The sequence below is a fragment of the Callorhinus ursinus genome, unplaced genomic scaffold (genome assembly GCF_003265705.2).
Source record: "Callorhinus ursinus isolate GAN/ISIS: 27379988/994484 unplaced genomic scaffold, GSC_fseal_2.0 scaffold23, whole genome shotgun sequence".
Taxonomy (NCBI): domain Eukaryota; kingdom Metazoa; phylum Chordata; class Mammalia; order Carnivora; family Otariidae; genus Callorhinus; species Callorhinus ursinus.
In genome coordinates, this window is record NW_027397085.1 from 6,438,528 (window position 1) to 6,458,840 (window position 20,313).

Here is a 20,313-nt window from a genome sequence, read left to right on the forward strand (position 1 = left end):
AACCATCCAGCCATTGATGACCCGCGGTGCGCCCTCTCTTCTCTGTGCAGTGCTGGGTGCCCTGAGGAGCCCAGCGATGTGGCCCGACCTGCCCTCGCTGGGGGGGGGCAGGACTGTTGGGGGACAGAAAAGCACAGTGCTAAAAAGCCAGCCCCTCGCTCTGTCTTCCAAGGCCATTGTCAGGGGGCGCTTGATCTGAGGTAGTTGTAAAAATCCACGTTCACCAGCCCCTCAGACCCAGTGAGATAGAAAGAATCTCTTGGTGAGATCCAGAAATCTGCATTTGTAACCAGTTCCATTGTTAAAATAGGTCAAAGGAAAGCAGATGTGATGAAAGTCACCTTGTCAGGGGGGAAGCCCTCCACCTGGGAGGAGGTTGCACTTCCTCTGATTTCCCACTGGGTCTACCAGAAAGACAGACATGCCTTGCAGCCCAGGGGCCAGGCAGCCCTCCAGTTAGAGGAGAAAAAGCCTCTTGGTCTCAGGGACTGTGATGATTTAAAAAATATGTCCACAGTTCTTTGAGACAGAGTTGTTTGTTGAAAAGGTAGAAGTTAATGCCGCTCTCCTTGAGTGTGGCCCTGCCCTCGCGGCTTGCTTCTAGCAGACAGAATGGGGGCGAAAGGATGATGCTGGCCATCAAGACGAGATCCTGAAAAGCACCGCGGCTTCCTCCTGCCTTTCTCTGCCAGCCTTGCTCTGCGGGAAGCCAGGCATCGTGTCGCGCAGACCCTCCGGCAGCCCTGTGGCTGTCCCCATGGAGAGGGGCTGAGGTATCCCACTAGCAGCCAGCATCACTTGCCAGCCCCGTGCGTGACCGTGTCCGAAGTGGCCTGGAGAGGACTGTGTCCTGGCCGACATCTTGACCGCAACCTCCTGAGAGACCATAGGCCAGAATGCCTCCGCTGAACTGCTCTGGAATTTCTGACCCACAGAAACATGCGAGACAACAGATTTTTATTGCTGTTGTAAGCCTTTTGTTTTGGGATAGTTTGTTATGCCGCAACAGGTAACTCTTACAGGGGCTTTGCACAGAGTTGAAGGCCGCTACTGAAATGGCACCAGTGAGCCCCTCCCTGCCTCCCCGGTTGAGGCGGCCAGCTTGAAAAAACGAGACTGTGCAGGGCTCTGCATTCTTTCCTGTTTGACACATGTGTCTTCTCAACCTCACAGTGGAATCCCCAGGCAGAGACCTACACAGGCCTCCAAAGAATCGGGACTTGGGACCTCCACCCCCTGGGTGAACTGTGTGTGAAGATGACGCCATTGCCCCTTCCTTCCCCACAGAGTGTTCTTTGGAGACTTCTGTCTGACTGTCTGTAAGGCAGCTGGGCAGCCCCCCTTCTGGCAGGGGAACAGCTTTCCTCAAGGCAGAGCCAGCAGTGCATATGGGTATCAAAACTGGCACCTTTATTTCATTAACACCCTGTTCTAACAAAGCCGGCTGACTGGCCATGATTTTGAAAAATAATAAGACAGTGAGCTGGTGCCAGAATACTCCAGTCAACTCAGTAGGGCCTGTGGAAAAAAAAAAAGTTAAAATGTAAGGAGTCACCAATACTTCTTGGTTTAGAGTGAGTTTAGGAAGGAGGGAGCAATGTACAGTATTCTGGTGACTCCTCATTGGTCTGAGTTTGTATTTGACATCTGTCCGGAAGGTAGGAGTGAAAAGGGACTTCGCTGGCCTCCACAAAGATCTGAGTTAATTTTTTTTTTTTAATTAGACGACAACCAAGGAAATAATGGGCAAAGAATATGAACAGTTCACAGAAAAGAAGATTCAAAAGGCTCCTAATATTTGAAGATTCCCAATTTCACTCATAAAAAAATGTAAATTAAAACGGCCCTGGACTAGGATCTCTCACTTATCAGATGGGCAAAAATCCAGAAGTTGGGTTTGGACAACACTCTGTTGTTGAAGTGGTAAAGAAATTGGCACTCGTATATGTTGCCAGTTAGAGCATAGGAGGCCTCCGTCCGCATTTCCCTTTTAAAGTGGCAGCGTCACCCCGAGTCTGCACTGAACCTAGACCTTGTCCAATCAGAAACAACATAAGCACGAGGTTATTCACCGTGATATTATTTATAATAGTAAAAGATTAGAAACAAACCTACATGTCCACAATTAGAGGAATGGCTGAGCAACTGGTATATTCACACAATGGGGTACCATGTAGCTCTCCCAAAAAATGAGAACGATCTCTCCCTATGGAGTCATTACCACGAGATAGTATTAGATGAAGAAAGCAAGGTGCTGAACAGCATATATTTGTGTGTGTGTGTGTACATATGTATATACACAGGCCTATAAAATTAGTATACACTGTATCCTATATATCAGTACATATGTTGCAGTGTATATTAGTATTCATATATAAAATAATATATATTATATGTAAATATATATTGCAAAATATATGTATCAAAGAGGAAACACTGGGAGGATACAACTGAAACTAATAAAAGGAATGATAAAAAGAAAGATGACTTGGTAGGTGGGGTAGGACAGGTGACTAAAGGATGGAACCATCCTTTATGTACCCCTTTTAATATAGTATATGTTTTATGTGTTCAAAAATAAAATTAAATTGGGGCCCCTGAGTGGCTCAGTCAGTTGGGATCCGACTCCTGATTTCGGCTCAGGTCATGATCTTGGTTATGGGATCGAGCCCCAGGCTGGGCTCCACGCTCAGTGGGGAGTCTGCTTGAGATTTTCTCTCTGCCTCTCCCTCTGCCCTTCCCCCACTCATGCTTGCTCGCTCTCTCTCTCTCTTGCTCTCAAATAGTAAATCTTTAAAAAAATTAATTTAATTTAAAAGCAAAATTAACCTTAATATTAAATATAAATGGGGATAAATGACCCTAATTGTATATCAGATTAGTAATACAGAGAAAAATAATTATTTAAGTGATTTCCAATGTAATACTCTAAGTTTACATTTGGGCTTAATGAAATATATTTTAAGGATTTAAAATACTTAAAAACTCTTTTACTTTACTCAATAATTTTATTAGTAGTAATATTGAATTACAATCAAAGGGAGAAAGAATCCCAAAGCCAGCAGCCTACTATGAAGAGAGGAGGCCCTTATAGGAGCTGGACTGCAGTCTAGTTCCTTTCCAGGGCTGAAGGGCACCCCAGAAACAGGCCAGCGTGGGAACGGAGCAGTAACCTCCCCGTGGCCACGTCTAACTGGGCATCAAGTTCCCTTCGCAGCGCACAGCCGTGAAGGACACAGGCCTGGTGAAGGACGTCAGGCTCTGCCAGACTGCACCCCTGGGACCTGTAATAACTTGTCACTTCTCATAGAGCAGCAGGGAGGAGACACAGCAGGGAAACCGCTTGGCCTGGCCTTGCACCTGTCAGAGCTGGGCTCCAGACCCCCCCCCCCCCCCCCCCAGCAGTTTCCCTAGAGAGAGCAGCAGCGGGGGGCTCCGCTCCTAGCAACTTTACGACCTGAGCCCCATGAAGGGGGAAGAAAGTTTCAGAACCTGAGGATGAGAATCTTGGAGGCAAGTTAGTGCCTAAGGGCCTTTGAATAAGTGCCCTTTGAGTGGTTGGGCACGCAACATCAGTGGTGGCTCATCTACCCGCACCGACCCACCTTACCCAGCTTCTGGCCCCTTCAGGCCCAAGCAGCCTCCAGAAAACAGATGGAGTAGTGAAGTCGCTGTACTCCCAGCACTGACCCCATCTCAGCCCCTACCCCCACCCCGCAGCAGGGATGGGCACTCCTCTGAGTGAGGTGAGGGACAGATGCCATTTTCAAGCAATCACATGCTTTACCAGCCAGAATCTCCGCCCCCCCACCCCCACAAAGCTGCATCCAAGCCTCTCCTTTGTTCCTGTTGGGGTACTTGTGTCGCTGGCAGCATATTCCAAGAAACCAAGGTATGCCAGATCCCAGGAGGGCTCGTGGCATGAAGCAGACAGACCATGCATCGTTCCCCACCAAGGGTCAGAGGACATTTCACCCCTCTGGCCCACCTACCATCCCTGCAGTGTGCTTCCCAACTTCTCTCTTCTTTGGAGAAGTACCGACACCAGAGGCTCAAGGATCAGGGTTTCCTGTTCCCAGGGTGGCAGCAGGTGGAGCCCAGCCCACCAGTCTGACCGGGGGAGCTCTCCTGACTCACCTATCAGAGGCTGAGAGGCACTGAGAGGAAGGAACCCTCATACTACTCCCATACTGTTTCCCACTTGGACATTTTCAAGCATTTTCCATTTCAACCTGAGTAACGTTTTCCTCCGTTCCGCCTGGTCTGGACAAACATCATCAATGCTCCCAGCTGTAGGCACCCAGTGGTCCTGACTGCTTCCAACACAAAGAAGCAAAGACAAAACCATGCCTTCCCGAATAAATGAGTCCAATATCCCCCCGTCTGGAAATTCAGGAGGACTCCCCATATGAAGGAGGCAAGGCCCTCTGACTTGGTTTCCCCATGACCCTGGGGCTGTCTCATACATCCCTGACAGAGCTGCCCTGAAGACTGGACTGGTGAGACTGTGTGAAGCCCCCATCCACACTGGGGGGCTGACGACAAACCCACATCCTTCCCTTTTAGGACCCTTAGCATGGGCTGGGATGTGTAAACAGGGCTTTCTGGAAGGCCTAGAAGTCACAAGGGGCTCATAATCCCAGATAATCCGGCCCACATGGCATTGCCTCTGCAGTTTCTACTGTCCCCAGTGGCAGTGTTTCCCAGGTTCCCAGTTGATAAACACTACTCTCCTGGAGATTTGGATTTATTGGCCCAGTCTGGAATGGAACTCAGGACATTAACTTTTTCAACAATTAATACTGGTTCTTATCATTGTGGACCCTCATAGATTCCACCAGACTACAGTCTGTCTTCTGCCCACCTAAGGCCACCTTCTGAGGTTCACTTCCTATCTTTAGACCCATTCCTTTCCTATGACCTGCTCTGGAATGGTGCCTCCCTTCTGGGGCCACCCACCACCCTCCTGGCCTCATTCCTCTGCAAAGCAACCATATAAGAAAACAATAGTCACATCACACCAGGATGTCCCAGAGGCCTCGCCCCATCCCACTCTCAGATGGAACCTCTCAGGTGGAATCTCTCAGGTGAAATTGGATGACCACATACTTGCTTCCCCCTCAGCTCTCATCCTCTGAAAACACACTTCCCTTGGCCTGTTGCATTCCTCCTTAGCCTGTAAACTGAAGAAATAGCCAAGGGACTTTGCCTAGTCCAACATTTGCTTTCGTTTCAGTAGAATTTGTTGACTGGGTGAGTCCACTTCACTGACCCCAGGAGAGGACAAAGAATTCACAAGAACAGGTTCTCATGGCATGGAGGCAGTGTAGCAACACAGTGTACCTGGTGTGGGTTGTCCCACGTGAACTTGCAGAGCTCATCATGGTTTTCCACAAGGTGGCTCTCACACATCCCAACACCATGGGAGGGAACTTGGGAATAAGATTTTCTATGCTACTGATGATAACATTTGGGTCTTCAAAAACAGGTAACACACGTGGGAAGATGTTCAATATGCTTAGTCACTAGAGAAATGGAAATGAAAACCAGAATGAGACACCATTTCATGCTAACTAGGGTTGCTATAGTCATAATGATGATGATGATGATGGTGATGGTGATGGTGGTGATGGTGATGGTGATGATGGTGATGATGGTGATGATGATGGTGATGGTGATGATGGTGATGATGATGGTGATGATGGTGATGGTGAGGTGATGGTGGTGATGGTGGTAATGATGGTGATGATGATGGTGAGGTGATGGTGGTGATGGTGGTAATGATGGTGATGATGGTGATGGTGATGATGATGATGGTGGTGATGATGACAGAAGATAACAAGTGTGGGTGGGGATGTGGAAGAATTGGAACTCTCATACACTGCCGGTGGGAATGGAAAAAGGTACAGCCTCTGTGGGCAACAGTTTTCATTTCCTGAAAAACTTAAGGTTAGCATATGGTCCAGCAATTCCATTCCCAAGGTGTACAACCAAAAGAATTAGAATAATCGAAGCTTATACATGAATGTCCATAGCTGCACTCATCAGAACAGTCAAAAGGAGGGCACAACAGATATCCACCAATGGATGAATGAATAAACTATGGAATATCCATACAAGGCAGTATCACTCCACTCCAAAAAGCGATGGAGTACTGATATGTATTATGGTGTGGATGAATCTCAAAAACATGAAATACCCAGGAAAGGTAAATCTACAGAGACAGAGCAGATTGGTGGTTGCCAAGGGGTAGGGGGAGGGAGGCAATGGGGAGTGACTGTTTAATGGGTTTTCTTTGGGGGTAATGAAAATATTTTGGAATCAGATAGAGGAGGTGGTTACACAATGCTGTGAATATACCAAAGCCACTGAATTGTTCACCTTAAAATGGTTCATTTTATGTTATATTAATTTTGCCTCAATTAAAAAGAAACGTTAACACATACGAAGGAAAAGTCAAGTAACAGTCCACCAGGTAGGTTTTCGGAAGCTGTCACCCTTTGCCAGAACCTTGATAGGCATAGGATGCATCTTCCATGACTAAATAATTTGCCCCAGCTCTGCCACCTGTGACTTCAGGCCGGCAATAAACAGCTTCACCCTGGGGGACCTCTCACAATGCTCTGGCTTCTCCAGGCTCCACCAGGCTTCACCTTGTTGAACACCACGGAGACTGACAGAGGCCGAATAGACTTCCCTAACCAGAAGGTCAGACTTACGCCTAAGAATTTCTAACTGCATTTTAATTTTATTAGCATATAAAGATAAAATAGTTACAAACCCCAGCTCTGAGCCATTGAACCAAGCCAAGCCATCCTTGGTTATTGAGGAGAACTCTTAAGTGTTTAAAACTAAGTCAGTCTACCTAGAAATTTCAGCTTCATCATTTTAAACAAATAATAGCAGTAGGAAGTGGTAATAATCTACCCTTTGTTCTAATTTTAAAATGTGAATAATTAACCTGCCAGGAGAAAAAAACAGCAGAAGTTTAAGAGCAGTTCAATCCAATAAATGTCCAATTCAGAGACAGATGAGTGCTGCTAGTACAGATGACCTCCCAGGATTTATTGTGGTGGCAATTCCCGTGAAATCAGTCATTACTCCAGTCAAACTACTGGAGCATCAGCGCCCTTAAATTCTGCTTTTAGGCACTTAACTGCTGGGTAATACAGATTTTTATAGGGATTATGTCTTGTGTAAAGGCATAAAAAGCTCACATTTTTGCTACACCAAATTGTGTTATTAACACTGCTGTTACTATAGATTTGCATTTTCCCAAAGGCAGTTTCTCCCAGGTAGAACTGCTAATACTTAGTGATTGTTTCTGGGTTATACATAGAATTAAATACTTACCATGCTGCCCAACTCTACAGAAGCTTTGGTTCATCGGTAGCCTTATGAGAATAAAAGTCGGCGGTCCACGCAGTCGGAGCAGTACGTTATAACAGAAAGGCACCTCCTTCCCGGACCTCTCCAGGGGAATCGAGTTATCCCAGGAGCCCAAGAAACCTCTTTTCTGAAAGTATCACTTCACCATAAGGAGACTTCCGGGTATCAGTGGGCTGAAACTGCCCCAGTGTGAAAGGCCTAATTACCTTCTTGCAAAATGAAAGAAAGAAAGGAGAATAGGAGAGGAAGAAGGAAGAGAGGGAAGAAAAGAAGAGGAAGAAGAAATAACCAAGAAATGAAGAGAGTAATCTAGTTTCTCTGCCCCAGAAGCAGTTAACATTGGGAAACAGAATGGACCAGGCTAACCATGAACAACTGCGTCTGGTCAGCTTTTGAACAGCACAGGGTAACGACTTCCGGAACCCAGCGGCATTGGCGCAAAACCCAGCCTCACTATTTAGAAGCAGTGTGACCTGCAATAAGTTAATTAGCCTCTCAGGGCCGTTGTTTCTTCATCCACCACTTTGGATGTAGCAGGTCTCAGAGAACCAGCTTACGGGCGGGCTCGAGGCGCACGGCGTCTCCCGTGGTCCAGAGCACGCTTGATCCAGAACATGCAGGGAAATCAGAACAGAGCCTATGCCATTGTATTTTTTTTTTATTAAAAAACAAATTAAATAAAATAGTGATCAATTTTATAGAAAATGGAACTGGAGTCCACAGTTCACGGTGGGGAAGGCTCAGAAGATGGAGATGAGGTTGTGGTTGCCATTTCTTTTTCTTCGTATCTGGGAGGCAGTTCAGAGGAGAGATGCGGAGTGATTGAGATCTCAGAGGACAAAGCAGTCCCAGAAATGGTGTATACAGATTCACGATCTCTCTCGGAGGCCGCGCCTTGGCCCTCAGGAGTTGGCGTCCTACTTAAAAGGAGGGAGGACAGAAAGGGAAGAGAGGGGAACGGTAACACATCGTGAGGATGATGTTTGATTATAGGTGTTTGGAGCGTTTGCAAGGGTCGAAGGAATAATTTCTGCCCTATTCTATTTCTTACAGATGCGCCTTGATTCCTTGCCCCTTTCCTTCCTTAGAGCTGCTGTCACATTAAGAGAGTCTCACCCCGTGGCTGTTTCCCTTGTCACTGAGAAGACACGAGGTAGGAACGTGTCACTGCCGTCCTAAAAGAATATTCACATGCAGTTACTGTTCTATACTGTTCCGTCTTCAGAGACAGCTAACGTAAGGTAGACAAACTTATACGAAGAGAAAATTAAATCAGTAAGCCAAAAACGTGAAGGGAGGCAAGAAAGCATACTGGGTACTGGGGTGCATTCTAGCAACGGGCAGACATGCCTCTGAACTGCCCCTCCACTGCTTTCCAGCTGTGCGATCTTGAGCAAGTAATTTCACCTCACTAAGCTTTGGTCTCCTCATCTGTAAAAGGGGGACGACAAGAGCGCTGTCTCGGCTACGCAGGAGACTGACCTGAGAGAATGCAAGTAAGGCCAGGCCGTGGCACACAGAAATTGCGGTGGTAGCAAGTACGAGTTTGTTTTAAGTTACAAGACATTTGTTTAGGGCTTGGGGAAGTTCATCATTGGAGAAAAGAATACAAAAATTCACTCACAGAATTATACAAATGTCCAGAACCTAACCTCCCTTTCATCCATGCAGGACAATTCCTATACCCGTCTCTGTCTGGATCTCTGGCCCACCACCCTGTCTGAAGCTCAAGAACGTGTGCCTTAAAACATGAATGACCAGGTGAGGCTGTGTCCATCCCCAGCATTCTCTCTGGGTCTCCTGGGTCCTACTTCTCAGTGGCTACAGAAGCCAGCCCCCCAACTGGTCTGGCCACCACCAGCCTTCCCACATTGTGAGCTGCACTGGTTCCATGAAGGTCTGAAACCTTCAACTGCATCCCTCTGCCTGAAGGGATGGCGTTTAATCTGACCCCAGGTATGCCTCCTAATTTGTGGCATATGGGGAGCATGGGGGATGGGGGTGTGAATCTTGGATTTCCCTTCATTCAATCTGAGAAGGCTCTGAGGCCCAGGGGACAACTTCAGATTGAGAGGAGAAGTCCAGCTTGGTTGGGTCAGGGTGCAGGCTATCAGTCAGTCACCCAACTTCCTCCGTGAGATGCTGAAACCCTCTGTACCTGCTGGAGGTCCCCTAGGACCCCCGTGTCTCCCCTTCATCTAAAGTGGCAAAGCCTAACATAGGAGGGGGCCTCCCAAGCCTTGCTCTGGTGCTCAGTCTGGCTAATAAAGTGTTAAACATTTGGAGGATCACCCCTGCCAGGGGTACATGAAGATGCCTGAAGGAGGCTTCGTATTTAACCCGGCATAACCACTTTTATAATTTTTAATGTATGTGCCGCACAACGTATCCCCAAAGGTACTCTTAATATTAAGGCAATAATTCTGATATGATGTCAGCAAAAAAGATACACTGTAATGTTTATTTCTGTACTATGGTACAAAGCTAATTTGGCCTGAGTTCAGGCACAGGCCTGAGAAAGTTAAACATGCCTACTCTTGAAGTTCAAATGCAAAGTCTTACCCATAGGTAAAAATACTGTAATATGAAGGTGGATTTTCATTTGGAAGCAAACCATTAGCCCCAGGACTCGGAGTCACTGTAGAAGCTGAAGACTCAGGAAAGTAAGGTGGTGGTGGGGGTGGGAATATTATCACGGCATCACCTAAGGAAACACAATTATTTCATTGAAGACAAGCACATTAGCAAGAATAAAATAAATTAATTATGTATTTGGCCTGTGAATATAAAAGGTCAAAACCCCTATGCTAACTCCAGAATTTAAAAGTGGGCCTATCAAATTCAGAGAGAGGGAGCGTGGAGGTTGCCAGGGACTGGGCCGAGGCTTGGGGGATTCGAGTGACTGTTTAATGGGGGCAGTTTCTCTTTGATGATGAAAAACTTCCAGAACTTGTTAGTGGTGATGGCTGAACACTGCGAATGTACTTAATGTCACTGTCCACTAAAAAATGCTTAAAATGGTAAACTTTATGTTACATATATTGTACCACAACTTTTTCAAACAGTGGGCCAGTATTTTCCTAGTAAGTCTGAGCTCAAGCATTTCTAAGTATTTGCTTCCTTGGGATGCCTCCTGCTGCAAAGCCTTTCTCATTCTCAACTTGAAATTTTAAACTGTCAACCCTTAGCAGTTGGATAAAGTGCCTGTTCCTTACGTGCAGTTTTAGCCTCTGAACAGAGGACAACAGGAGAGGCCACAGCCCGTCTTCACAGCTTTTATCTGCCAACATTTCAGCCACGCTTTACAAAAGAAAGTCACGCTCAAAGCTAAGCTTGGTTTTTGTTTTGTTTTTTCCTGTTTGCATTTCTGTAGCTGCTGTTCACTCCAGAATACATCCCATATTTTGGGGAGGAGAAACAGACACCAGACGCAAGCCCTCATTGGTACTCCAATTCCAATACAAAATGCAGCACGTGAGTTGCCCAGAACATTCTAGACACGTGGCAGCACCACTCCATAGCGGTTTGAGGGCAGCCTCTGATAAAGCTGGCAGCACCAAAGGACAGCGCAGGAGGAACGAAGGGGAGAGGGCTTCAGTTGGCGGCAGGGAGGCAAGCGGTCTGCATGGCAGCGGATCTGACGCTTGGCTGGGTAAGCACGGGGTTCTTGAGCGCTACCAGCGTGCCGTGCCGTTTGCCAATTGCCGGCCCAGCGCGGCCCTGAGCGAGGGATCTGACCCCCACCGGCCTCAGCTGCTGCATCGGTGAACTGCAGGCCATCCATAACTGTTGCTGCCTCAGCGAACAGGCAGGAGGGCCGGGCTGGTGTGTGGTGGGGACAGCAGTGCCGGGCACGGAGCAAACGCTCACAGCTGGAACACACCCGCAGAGGTGCTTTCTGCACCGGCCAGCAGCCCCCAGCCAGTAGCCCTGATTTGCATGTGTGACCATACCCTCCCAGCAGGCAGCCCCTCTCCTTGCTGCCACGGTGGCTCCCCCAGAGGGGAGGGAGCCCTTCCGAAAATGTGTTAACTCTTTCTCTCCTCCTACAAGCATGTGACCACGAGGGCTTAAGACAGCGCTCACCTAAACTTGATAGCAGGTAACGGTTATCTCGGGCTTCTCATTTAATTTTTTTCACAGGTCTTGGTAGGTTAGAGGAAGCAAGGTCGATTGTTTAATTACACAATGTAGAACAAAGGAGCTGGGAACAAGCCTCCAGAGCAGGCCAGCCACCTCTCCAACGCAAACAAGGAAGTGCTCGCAGTCACCAGCCATGTTTGAGGCTCGTCGAAGCCTCTGCCCATCAGTTCCCTGCCCTTCCCTCCCCGAGCCTTGCAACCTGCTCTCCCTGAAAGCAGTCCCATCCCCCCTGGGTTTCCCTTTCACTATGTCCTGCAGGACTTGATGTCCTCTGAGTTGACAGCAGACATCCTTCAAGGGAGGGCTGTCTCATGCCCCTTGCTTGTGTGTCCAGGACCCAGCGCTGAGTGTGCCCACAGTGGGGGTATCATGTGTCTGGGGAGGAGGGGCTTCCATTTGGGGAACAGCTGAATTCTGGGACTTAGCCAAGAACTGCTTCTCTTCACCCCAGTCCCTCATAAGGCAGAAGCGACCACTGACAGTGTCTAGGTTCTTATCAGTTACACTAACAGGCATGGTTTCTAAACATTTAAACCCTATCCCATAATATCAAAGGAGAGAAAAACAAGGAGTTAGGCTACCAGACTTCCACAGGTTTGATGGAACTTAAAGGGTTAAGTGGAAAAGATTTTAAGCGACCTCCCCCCGCCCCCAGCGGGAATCACTATGTCCCAGCACCAGCAGCCCTGCTTTCTGCTGCCCCCCAATTCCAGCCATCAGGAGGGAGGCTGGGCCCCACAGATCCTCTGATAGTAAACCCACAGGGCACATGCTGAAATGCTCCCAACTACGGGGAATACTATGAGCTTCAAGTGAGCGTATTTACTTGTCCCCACTGCATTCCCCAAAAGGCCTGAGCAGACCTATAACGTAGGGGAAGCCCTTTCGTCATGTAACAGCTACCCACAACACTTGGGGAAGGATGAAACCAGCTGAAACAGAATCACAGCCATGTGCCCAGAGGCCCTCCCTGGTGCTCTGTGGGGGCCAGAGTCCATGCGTGTCCCCTGCCTGGGTTTGGAGCCCGGCTCTGCCACTTGCTAGTCTGTGACCTTGGCAAGTTATGTGATATCCCTGTGCCTCAGTTTCTTCATCCCTAACACTGAGATACTAAGAGTATCTGCCTCACTGGGTTGTTGTAGGTGTGAACAGCTTTGACAGAGTAGGCCCTTGAAGGGCACTTGGATGGGTATTTGGCCCTGGAAGGAGCCCCATATCTGTGTTAGCTATTATTAATATATAACTGATATCGGTGTGGTCACCGTAAATATATAAATACACAAATAGTAGCCTGGGAGTTCCACCCGCGGCCCCAGGATTGGTCTGTAAGTCCGTCTGCCCTTGCTCGCCAACGCCGGTGCCACGCACGGCTGGAAGTCCAGGGATTTCCCCCAGTGAGTAGCACTTCCTCCAGCAGACAGCCCCAACCATGAGAAACATCCCTTTCACCACACTCCTCTCTTCCCTCCGGGGTTTCTGCCCCATAATGCTCTCTGCCTAGCCTTTCAGATGTCAGGCTATGGCTTCAGAGCTTTACCCTTTCAAAAGTAGGAGACTGAAAAAACAAAGTGATTTTTGAAAATGAGCAGCGGCGGGGTTTCTCCTTGGTTGTGTGAAACTGAGGCCAAAGCTACTGATGTTGTGCTGCAGGGGGCTGACTCCAGGAAATAGTAATCCATCTCTTCTGCAGAACCCAGAGAACGCAAAAGTCGTTTCTCGGCACTCCATGGGGGAAAGTGACAGGTGCGATCATGCTTTGTCACTGTCGATGCCACTATTTCCAAATGTGGCCTCCGCCCTGAAGCCAAGGATAAAGTTACGGAAAATAGAGAACAATGTGGGAAATGGTATGGAAAGCCCCCTCAAAACACAGAAGATCTACGGACTTGGGGCAGACAGAATCCTAGAATGTTAGTTCTGGGAGGGAACCTAGCAATGCGATGCTCATTTTATGGATGCATAAACTCAGGCCAGAAGGGGTTAAGGACTTACCAAGGACAGCCAGCCAGCGACAGCCAGAGATGAGAATCTACACGTCCAACACAAAGTGCCCTAGCTTTCAAGGTCACTTGGCGGGTCTCTAACGTGACAGAAGGCTCCCAGGCTATGCTAGCACTTTCTCTCACTTTCCTCCTAATTTGCTCTGTGACCTCCGTCAAGGTCATGACTTAATGTCCCAAAGCTTTTGCTCGATCACAAGGAATTGCTGGGAGGAGATGATGTGCGCAAGGATGCTTACAGGGCTTAGCACAGCAGCAGCTATGTGTGTATGTGTGCGTGTGTGCGTGTGTGTGTGCACGTGCGCGCATGTGCATGAGTGCATGGCTGTGTAAGACAGAGAAAAGGGAGAACCTAGGCCAGACCCAAGGACAACCCAGCAAAGCCCTGATACAACGGCCACCGTGATGTAAGCGTGCCCAGGAATGACAGCTACGTACCTACAGTGACATGGACAGGCTCCATGCTCTGCGTCTGTCTGTCTTCACTTTCGGAGGCATCCTGGCCCTCATTCAAGTTGTTTCTCTTAACGTGGGCAACCACAAAGAAACACAGTCCCATGAGTACAATCAAGGGCCCCATGATCTGCAGGGACAGATATCCACAGATCTGGGGCTCCATGTCGGCAGTGTCTGTCTCATTCAGGGGTTCCTGCGCCCAGTCTGGACCACAGCCGGGGACCCAAATGCCCAGAATGCTGATGAGCATGCCACTTGTCAAGAACAGAAACCCGAAGATGAGGCACTGGGCAAACTGGCGGCTCTCTCCACAGATGAAGGCTTGGTCGGGGTCCGCCTGGCTGCCCCGCAGGCGTCCCTCACGGAGCTGAAGTCGTGCCCGCGAGCGGGCCAGGATCACAGCCCCAAGCCCAACCGCGGCACAGGCAGGCCCAGCGACCTTCAGCGCCATGCTGCAGTCTGGGAAGATTTTGTACTGGCATGCCTGGAACCCAAAGATGGAGAGCAGGACTCCCACACACAACAGGATGCCACCAAAGACAAAAAGGAAGAAAATGAACTTGCTGACACGCCTATCTCGCTGGACCCCATCTGGCTCAGCAGCAGCTACAGGAGACATGGCCAGGAGAGGCCCCTTCCCCAGAACCAGGCAGGATGGATTTCCTTCCCTCCAGTGGTTTCAACAGCTCTGAAAATACAGCCAAACACCAAATTAAAGTGGGCACAGGTGTGCCTGACCCGCCCTGGCCATTTCAGAAATCACTCCAGGATGAAATCATAGGGGATAGAACTTGATGCAAGTGATACACTGGTGAACAATGAGTTGGTTTATGAGTCAGAAGCACTGGCATTCAGAAACTCCTGAATATGTAATTTTATGAAGATATTCAAGAAGAGGAAATGCAATTAACATGCACCTAAGAGTATCTTTAAAAAAAAAGAACAACAAACCCCATACAAGAGAAGTAACTGGGTGTGGCTTTTCCTGTTATGAGTCTTACAAACTCCCTTCCCTGGGGCAAAAAAACCAAAACAAAACCACCCCCAAAACAGTGGTGAGTAAGGGAAGAACCACAGGGATTATTTCTGATTTACAGACATCCCACGTTTCATCACAGCTGCTTTGAGCATTTCCGAGTCGATAAATTTATGTTCAGTAACTAACTTTCCATTTCCTATTTCAGACTGCGGCAACTTTCCATTCCCCTTCTTCTAAGGCCATGACACCTGCAGGAGGCCCAATTCAGTCGTTTCCAATGAAGGGGAAGGCAGTTCAGGAACACAGAGAGTTTGGGGGATTTTAAGTTAACTCTGTCAAAATGTGATTCTTGAGTTCTCACACAGGCACTGGAACTCCAGGGCCCGGCTGACTAGGCCGGGGTGACCCAGGGGAGCCTGGCACAGCCGGTCAGGAGGAGCCTTGTCTCCCAGGTGTGCAGGTGGCGTCTCACGTACCCCCCTCCAAGGTGCCTCTCACTTCCACAAAAAGGTTTAGGCTCCGTTAAAAATAAGCAGCTGATAAAATCACCAGTTAAAAAAGCACAAAACAGCAACAGCACCTGACTTTGAACGGAGAGTGTAAGTGAGATCAAGTGGGAAAGCACCTCCCCACAAGATCACCCAAGCCCTGTGCTGGTATCACCATATATTAAGTGGACCCGAATCAATTGTTAATAATTGTCTAGCGTATGCAGATTGACTTTATAATCTTGGTTATCTTGTCTTACTCTCATGAGTGGAGTATTTTACCAGGACCCTTCAAGTTGGGGCAGTGGAAAAGACAACCCAAGTGTGAAGACCATTTTTACTGGCTCAAGGAAAGAAAACTTAAAATATTTTGTGCCATTTGTATCCACGATGACATGAAGGAGCTCAGGATTGAGGCTGTAAAGCCAAGGCCGTCCTGACAAACCCAAGTCATGTCCAAGGAGGGTCAATTTAAGTAAAGAAAACAAATAGCTGGTCTTATACTAGGAAGTACTTTTCCAGGAAAAAGTACAATCGAATCAGAAGGAAGCTGGAGAAAGGAAATCTAGGAGGGAAATAAGCTTCCATTTTAAGCCTGGGCAAACTGTATTTGTGAAGACGGAATATGCTGAGACAAACACTTAAAGAAAATATTGAACTAATTTAAAAAACAGAAATCTGAATCATGTAATCTCTTGTGCTGGTTCCAGAGATAAGGGTGATTCTCTGTTACAAAGTCCTATCAGGAATTCACTGAATTCCTGGTACCTTCAACTCTGAAGCGAGTCACAAGGCTTCAAATGTCTTAAGGCGAATTCCCCAAATACTAGTAAAGTAAAAGTAAGCCTAAAACTGGATGTGTAGCTCTTGTCCACGGACAAGTGGACTAAACACCTGCCATACGTATCAATCCCTCATCCATAATAATGTAGGCAGTCAAGTCTGTCTGTCTCATACACGTATTCACGAACGGACACAAAACCATCTACACTAACAGAAAATTAAACCCTTTCCAAATACCAACCTACATTTAACCTCCCCAAAGCCAAATCTACCTCTCCACCACTGTTTTCCAAAGGACAATTCCAAATCAGCAGCATCTCACCATGCCCAAGGCTCTGCTGCGTTTGGGGATCGAGGTAAAACCAGCCCCGAGTCTTGTATAGGGAATCTTTCCGTGGGTTTCAGGGAGCCCGAGCGCAACAACAGCCCCCAGGGGCTGGGCTTGCGGCTCCCACCCCCGCAGCTTCGGCTCGGGGTCCTCCGCGCCGGCGCCGCTCCCCGCACCAAGACTTGGCCGCGCGGGAGTGCGGAGAAGCGCGGAGCCCGGAGCGCTCACCTGAGGCTTCGTCCTGCGTGCGCGCTGCCTGCGCCAGCACGCGTCCCGGGAGCCTGGCGCCGGCCTCGGGGTGGGCGCTCGGCAGGGCGGCGCTGGCCGTGGGCACCCGGCTGGGCGCGGCCTCCAGTGGCGGCCCGTTCCGCCCGTTTCCACCTGCGCGTCCGGGCGCGGAGGGCGGGCCGCCACTGTATTTACAGAAGGAGGCGGTGCCAGAGAGGGCGCGGCGGCGGGGGCACGGCGGGGCTGGGCGGACTGGCGGGAGCTGGCCGCCACCGGGTGCTGCCCTGCGGGGCCGGAGGCGCGTCCCGCGCGGCGGTGGGTGACGAGGGGCGGCCTCGGAGCCCAAGGCTGGCAGATGTGGCCGCTTCGCCCGTGACCGTGCGCGCGAGGAATCCGGGAAAAATGGGCACCCCCGCCACCTCCCTGGCCCTCAGCCGTGCGAGGTAGGGGGGAGGCGAGTTGAGGTTCTCCTCTTGGCTGCCGGAACTGAGCGCCGCGCGGGCCGAGATCCGGGCAGCGGGAAGGGAACCGGGCGCTCAGGGCGCAGAGTTGAGGCGGGGGAAGCGCCTGGCCTCTTTCCGATGTGGCCGTGGCCCAGGCAGGATCGGGCCCCGCGTTCCTGAGGCTGCGCTTTCGGCCACGACGCGGTCCGGGACCGGTCTCCCTGGCGGCGGGTGGCCCTCCTGCCGCTCCGGAGACCTTGACGGCGGTCACTGGAGCGAGTCCCCCGCTGCCAGCTCCCCGACCGCGAACGCGTTATGGAGACACCAGGTCACTGAAACGTGCGCTCTATTTAGAATGTGAGACGAGGTGCTCCATACCTGAGCCATTCAGGCATGAGGTCCTCGCTCCAAGACTGAAGCAGGCCCTTGGCAGGTCAGCTCTGTCCCTTCCGCCCTCACACCTAACGCTCTTTGCCATAGAACCCCCTCTTCCGCTTCTCAGTTGTTAATGGTCGGCAGCAATTAAAGCGGTAACTTTCCCTGCCCTTGAACCAGGAGTTTCAGGATGGGTTTGCCAATCCCCGTGCTATTTGTAACCTGCCCTGTGACACGTGACACGGACTCAACTATGCCAGTTTCCACCTCAGAGGTCAGGGCGCTGTGGAAGGTGAGTCAAGGGCTCAGCCCAAGCACAGCTGCGCGATGGAGCCCTGGGGACTTACCCATCCTGCCGCTTCGCCCGTCTTCCTGTCGGCCTTGCCTGAAACCCGGTCACGAGTTCGTGCCGATCGCTTTCAGCTTTTTTAAAGTGTGAACACTTTGCCCACCTAATACAGCAAGTGGTTCTGTCTGTAGGTCTCCCTGACGGTAAAGAGTGAGATGGGCTTAGCCAGTTACCAGGGGGGAGAGGGAGACTCTCAAAGAAGGGGTCAGAGGGAGGCAAAGAGGGAAGGGGGGGTTCCCTGGACTCTGAGCGCTGGATGGCTGGGTGGCTGAGACGAGGCTTCACGAGGGAGGCATACCGGACAAGTTCCAGCCTTGCAATTTGCTGGGGGCACTTGCCCCAGTGGCCAGATGTGGCCTTTGTCACAGCCAGAGTGAGAATCTCTGCCCTAACTAAATATTGCTGATTATTCCTATGATGAACAGTACTGACATCCCTGGCTCTGTGCCAGGCTCTGTGTTCCCCATTTTACCTACAGCCTGTGGTTCTTTAATGTGTGTTCCCAGCAACTCAGAGAAGGCTGGAGCCAGAAGAGGATGGGGGCTAAAAACCAGTCAGTTTTCAGTTGAGGAAACCAAGGCCCAAAGGCAAAAGTTGACCTCCCCAGCTGATTAGCGTGGAGCCTGGGCCTGAACCAGATGTACTGGCTCTTCCTCCCAGATACACCTGTCACGCAGAGAACACACAATGCCATGAACACAGAAATGCCTTTTTATTATGTGGCTTTTTTTTATTAAGAGAGAGTGAGGGCGCCTGGGTGGCTCAGTTGGTTAAGCGACTGCCTTCGGCTCAGGTCATGATCCTGGAATCCCGGGATCGAGTCCCACATCGGGCTCCCTGCTCGGCAGGGAGTCTGCTTCTCCCTCTGACCCTCTTCCCTCTCATGCTCTCTATCTCTCATTCTCTCTCTCTCTCAAATAAATAAATAAAATCTTAAAAAAAAGAGAGAGTGAAAGTGCATGAGAGTAAGGGAGGAGTAGAGGGAGGGGAGAGAGAGAGTCTTATGTATGTATGTATGGTGTTTATTTATTTGGAGAGAGAGAGAATCTTAGGCACCACGTAGGGCTCGATCCCATGACCCTGAGATCATGACCTGAGCCAAAACCAAGAGTCGAACCCTTAACTGACTGAGCCACCCAGGCACCCTGATTACGTGGCTTTTTAATCATTATGACAATTTAGACACTGTATCCCAAGGACATTGTGGCCATCTACATCTGGGGTGGAGCTCTCCTGGTCTAAGCGTCAGTATATCCCAGGGTAGAGAGACCTCAAAGGCGGCCCAGCTAACAAGCAGACAAGCAAGAGTGGTGACTGCACAACAGTGGCTGACACCGAGCTTTCTAAGAACACAGGCCCCGAATACAGAATGTGTTCTCCCTACACAGGCCTTTCGTGTACAAGAGGGTTTCCGTCTCCACTGGGCCCTCATGCTTTCCTTCTCCTGTGTGTGCAACTCGATCTCTGGCCGCGTCGTGTGAGGACCTGCAAGGGGCCTGTTGATACAGCTGCCCTCCGGTGCCACATGACTGCAGGCTGGCCACACATGACGGCCGTGAATGTACAGACACCAAGGACCATCAGATTAGCCTCTGCTCGGGATATCGGCTGCTTGGACTGTTTGCCTTGTGGAGCCTGTTTGACTAAATTAAAATCCTTGGAAACCGATTGTCAGTCAAGCATGAAAGACAAAGCCACCAGCCTGCAAGGTGCCCATCTTGGGGGCAGACCTATTTTGAGGAGAGAGGCTGGGTGACCTCCTTCCTCTCTAAAACAAACTGGCCTTTTCCAGCCTGTGTGGTCATGAAAAAAGAGAAGACCGGACAGAATCCTTAGAAAAACAGCATGAGAACAAGTTTTTTAAAAATGGATGAATCTTGGGACGCCTGGGTGGCTCAGTCAGTTAAGCATCTGCCTCCGGCTCAGGTCACCTGGAATCCAGCCCCGCGTTGTGCCAGGCTCCTTGCTCAGCGGGGAGCCTGCTTCTCCCTCTCCCTCTGCTCCCCCTGCTCTGTGCGCGCTCTCGCTCGCTCTCTGACAAATAAATAAACAAAATAAAAAAAAAAGGATGAATCTTGAATTCAGGAAGTGAATACAGAGGGTGAAGCTGTGGCATGCGTTCATTTATTCATTCAGCAAGTATTTACTGAGTGCTGACTGCAGGCCAATAAACAGACACAATACTTCCCCATCGTGGAAGCTATATTCTAAGGAAAAGGAGGACGATGAAAGAAACAGGGAAATGATACAGGGTGTTAGAAGGTGGTAGGTAGGTGCTGCGGAGAGTAAGAAATCACAGAAGGCGGCTGGGGAAATCCTGCTTCCAAGAGGGTGGTTAAGGAAGTCGTCTCT

The 20,313-nt window shown here is 49.7% G+C and overlaps 1 protein-coding gene across 7 annotated transcripts; it reads right to left on the reverse strand.

Moving 5' to 3' along the window:
- Nucleotides 1-8,029: 8,029 nt before the first annotated feature.
- TMEM171 (transmembrane protein 171) lies at nucleotides 8,030-17,036 on the reverse strand. Of its 7 annotated transcripts, XR_003212237.2 has the most exons (5): nucleotides 16,795-17,036; nucleotides 13,971-14,676; nucleotides 9,952-10,093; nucleotides 8,441-8,564; nucleotides 8,170-8,306 (listed from the first exon to the last, which is right to left on the reverse strand). XR_003212237.2 is itself a non-coding variant. In XM_025892541.2 (4 exons), the coding sequence occupies exons 2-4, from the start codon at nucleotides 14,605-14,607 to the stop codon at nucleotides 8,114-8,116; spliced, it is 972 nt and encodes a 323-aa protein (XP_025748326.1). In that variant the 5' UTR covers nucleotides 14,608-14,676; nucleotides 16,795-17,036; the 3' UTR covers nucleotides 8,030-8,113. The 7 variants fall into 7 exon arrangements, 6 of the variants coding, with proteins under 6 accessions (XP_025748326.1, XP_025748323.1, XP_025748325.1 ...); XM_025892541.2 differs by lacking the exon at nucleotides 8,441-8,564 and having other exon boundaries at nucleotides 8,030-8,306; XM_025892538.2 differs by lacking the exon at nucleotides 8,441-8,564 and having other exon boundaries at nucleotides 8,030-8,309.
- Nucleotides 17,037-20,313: the final 3,277 nt, after the last annotated feature.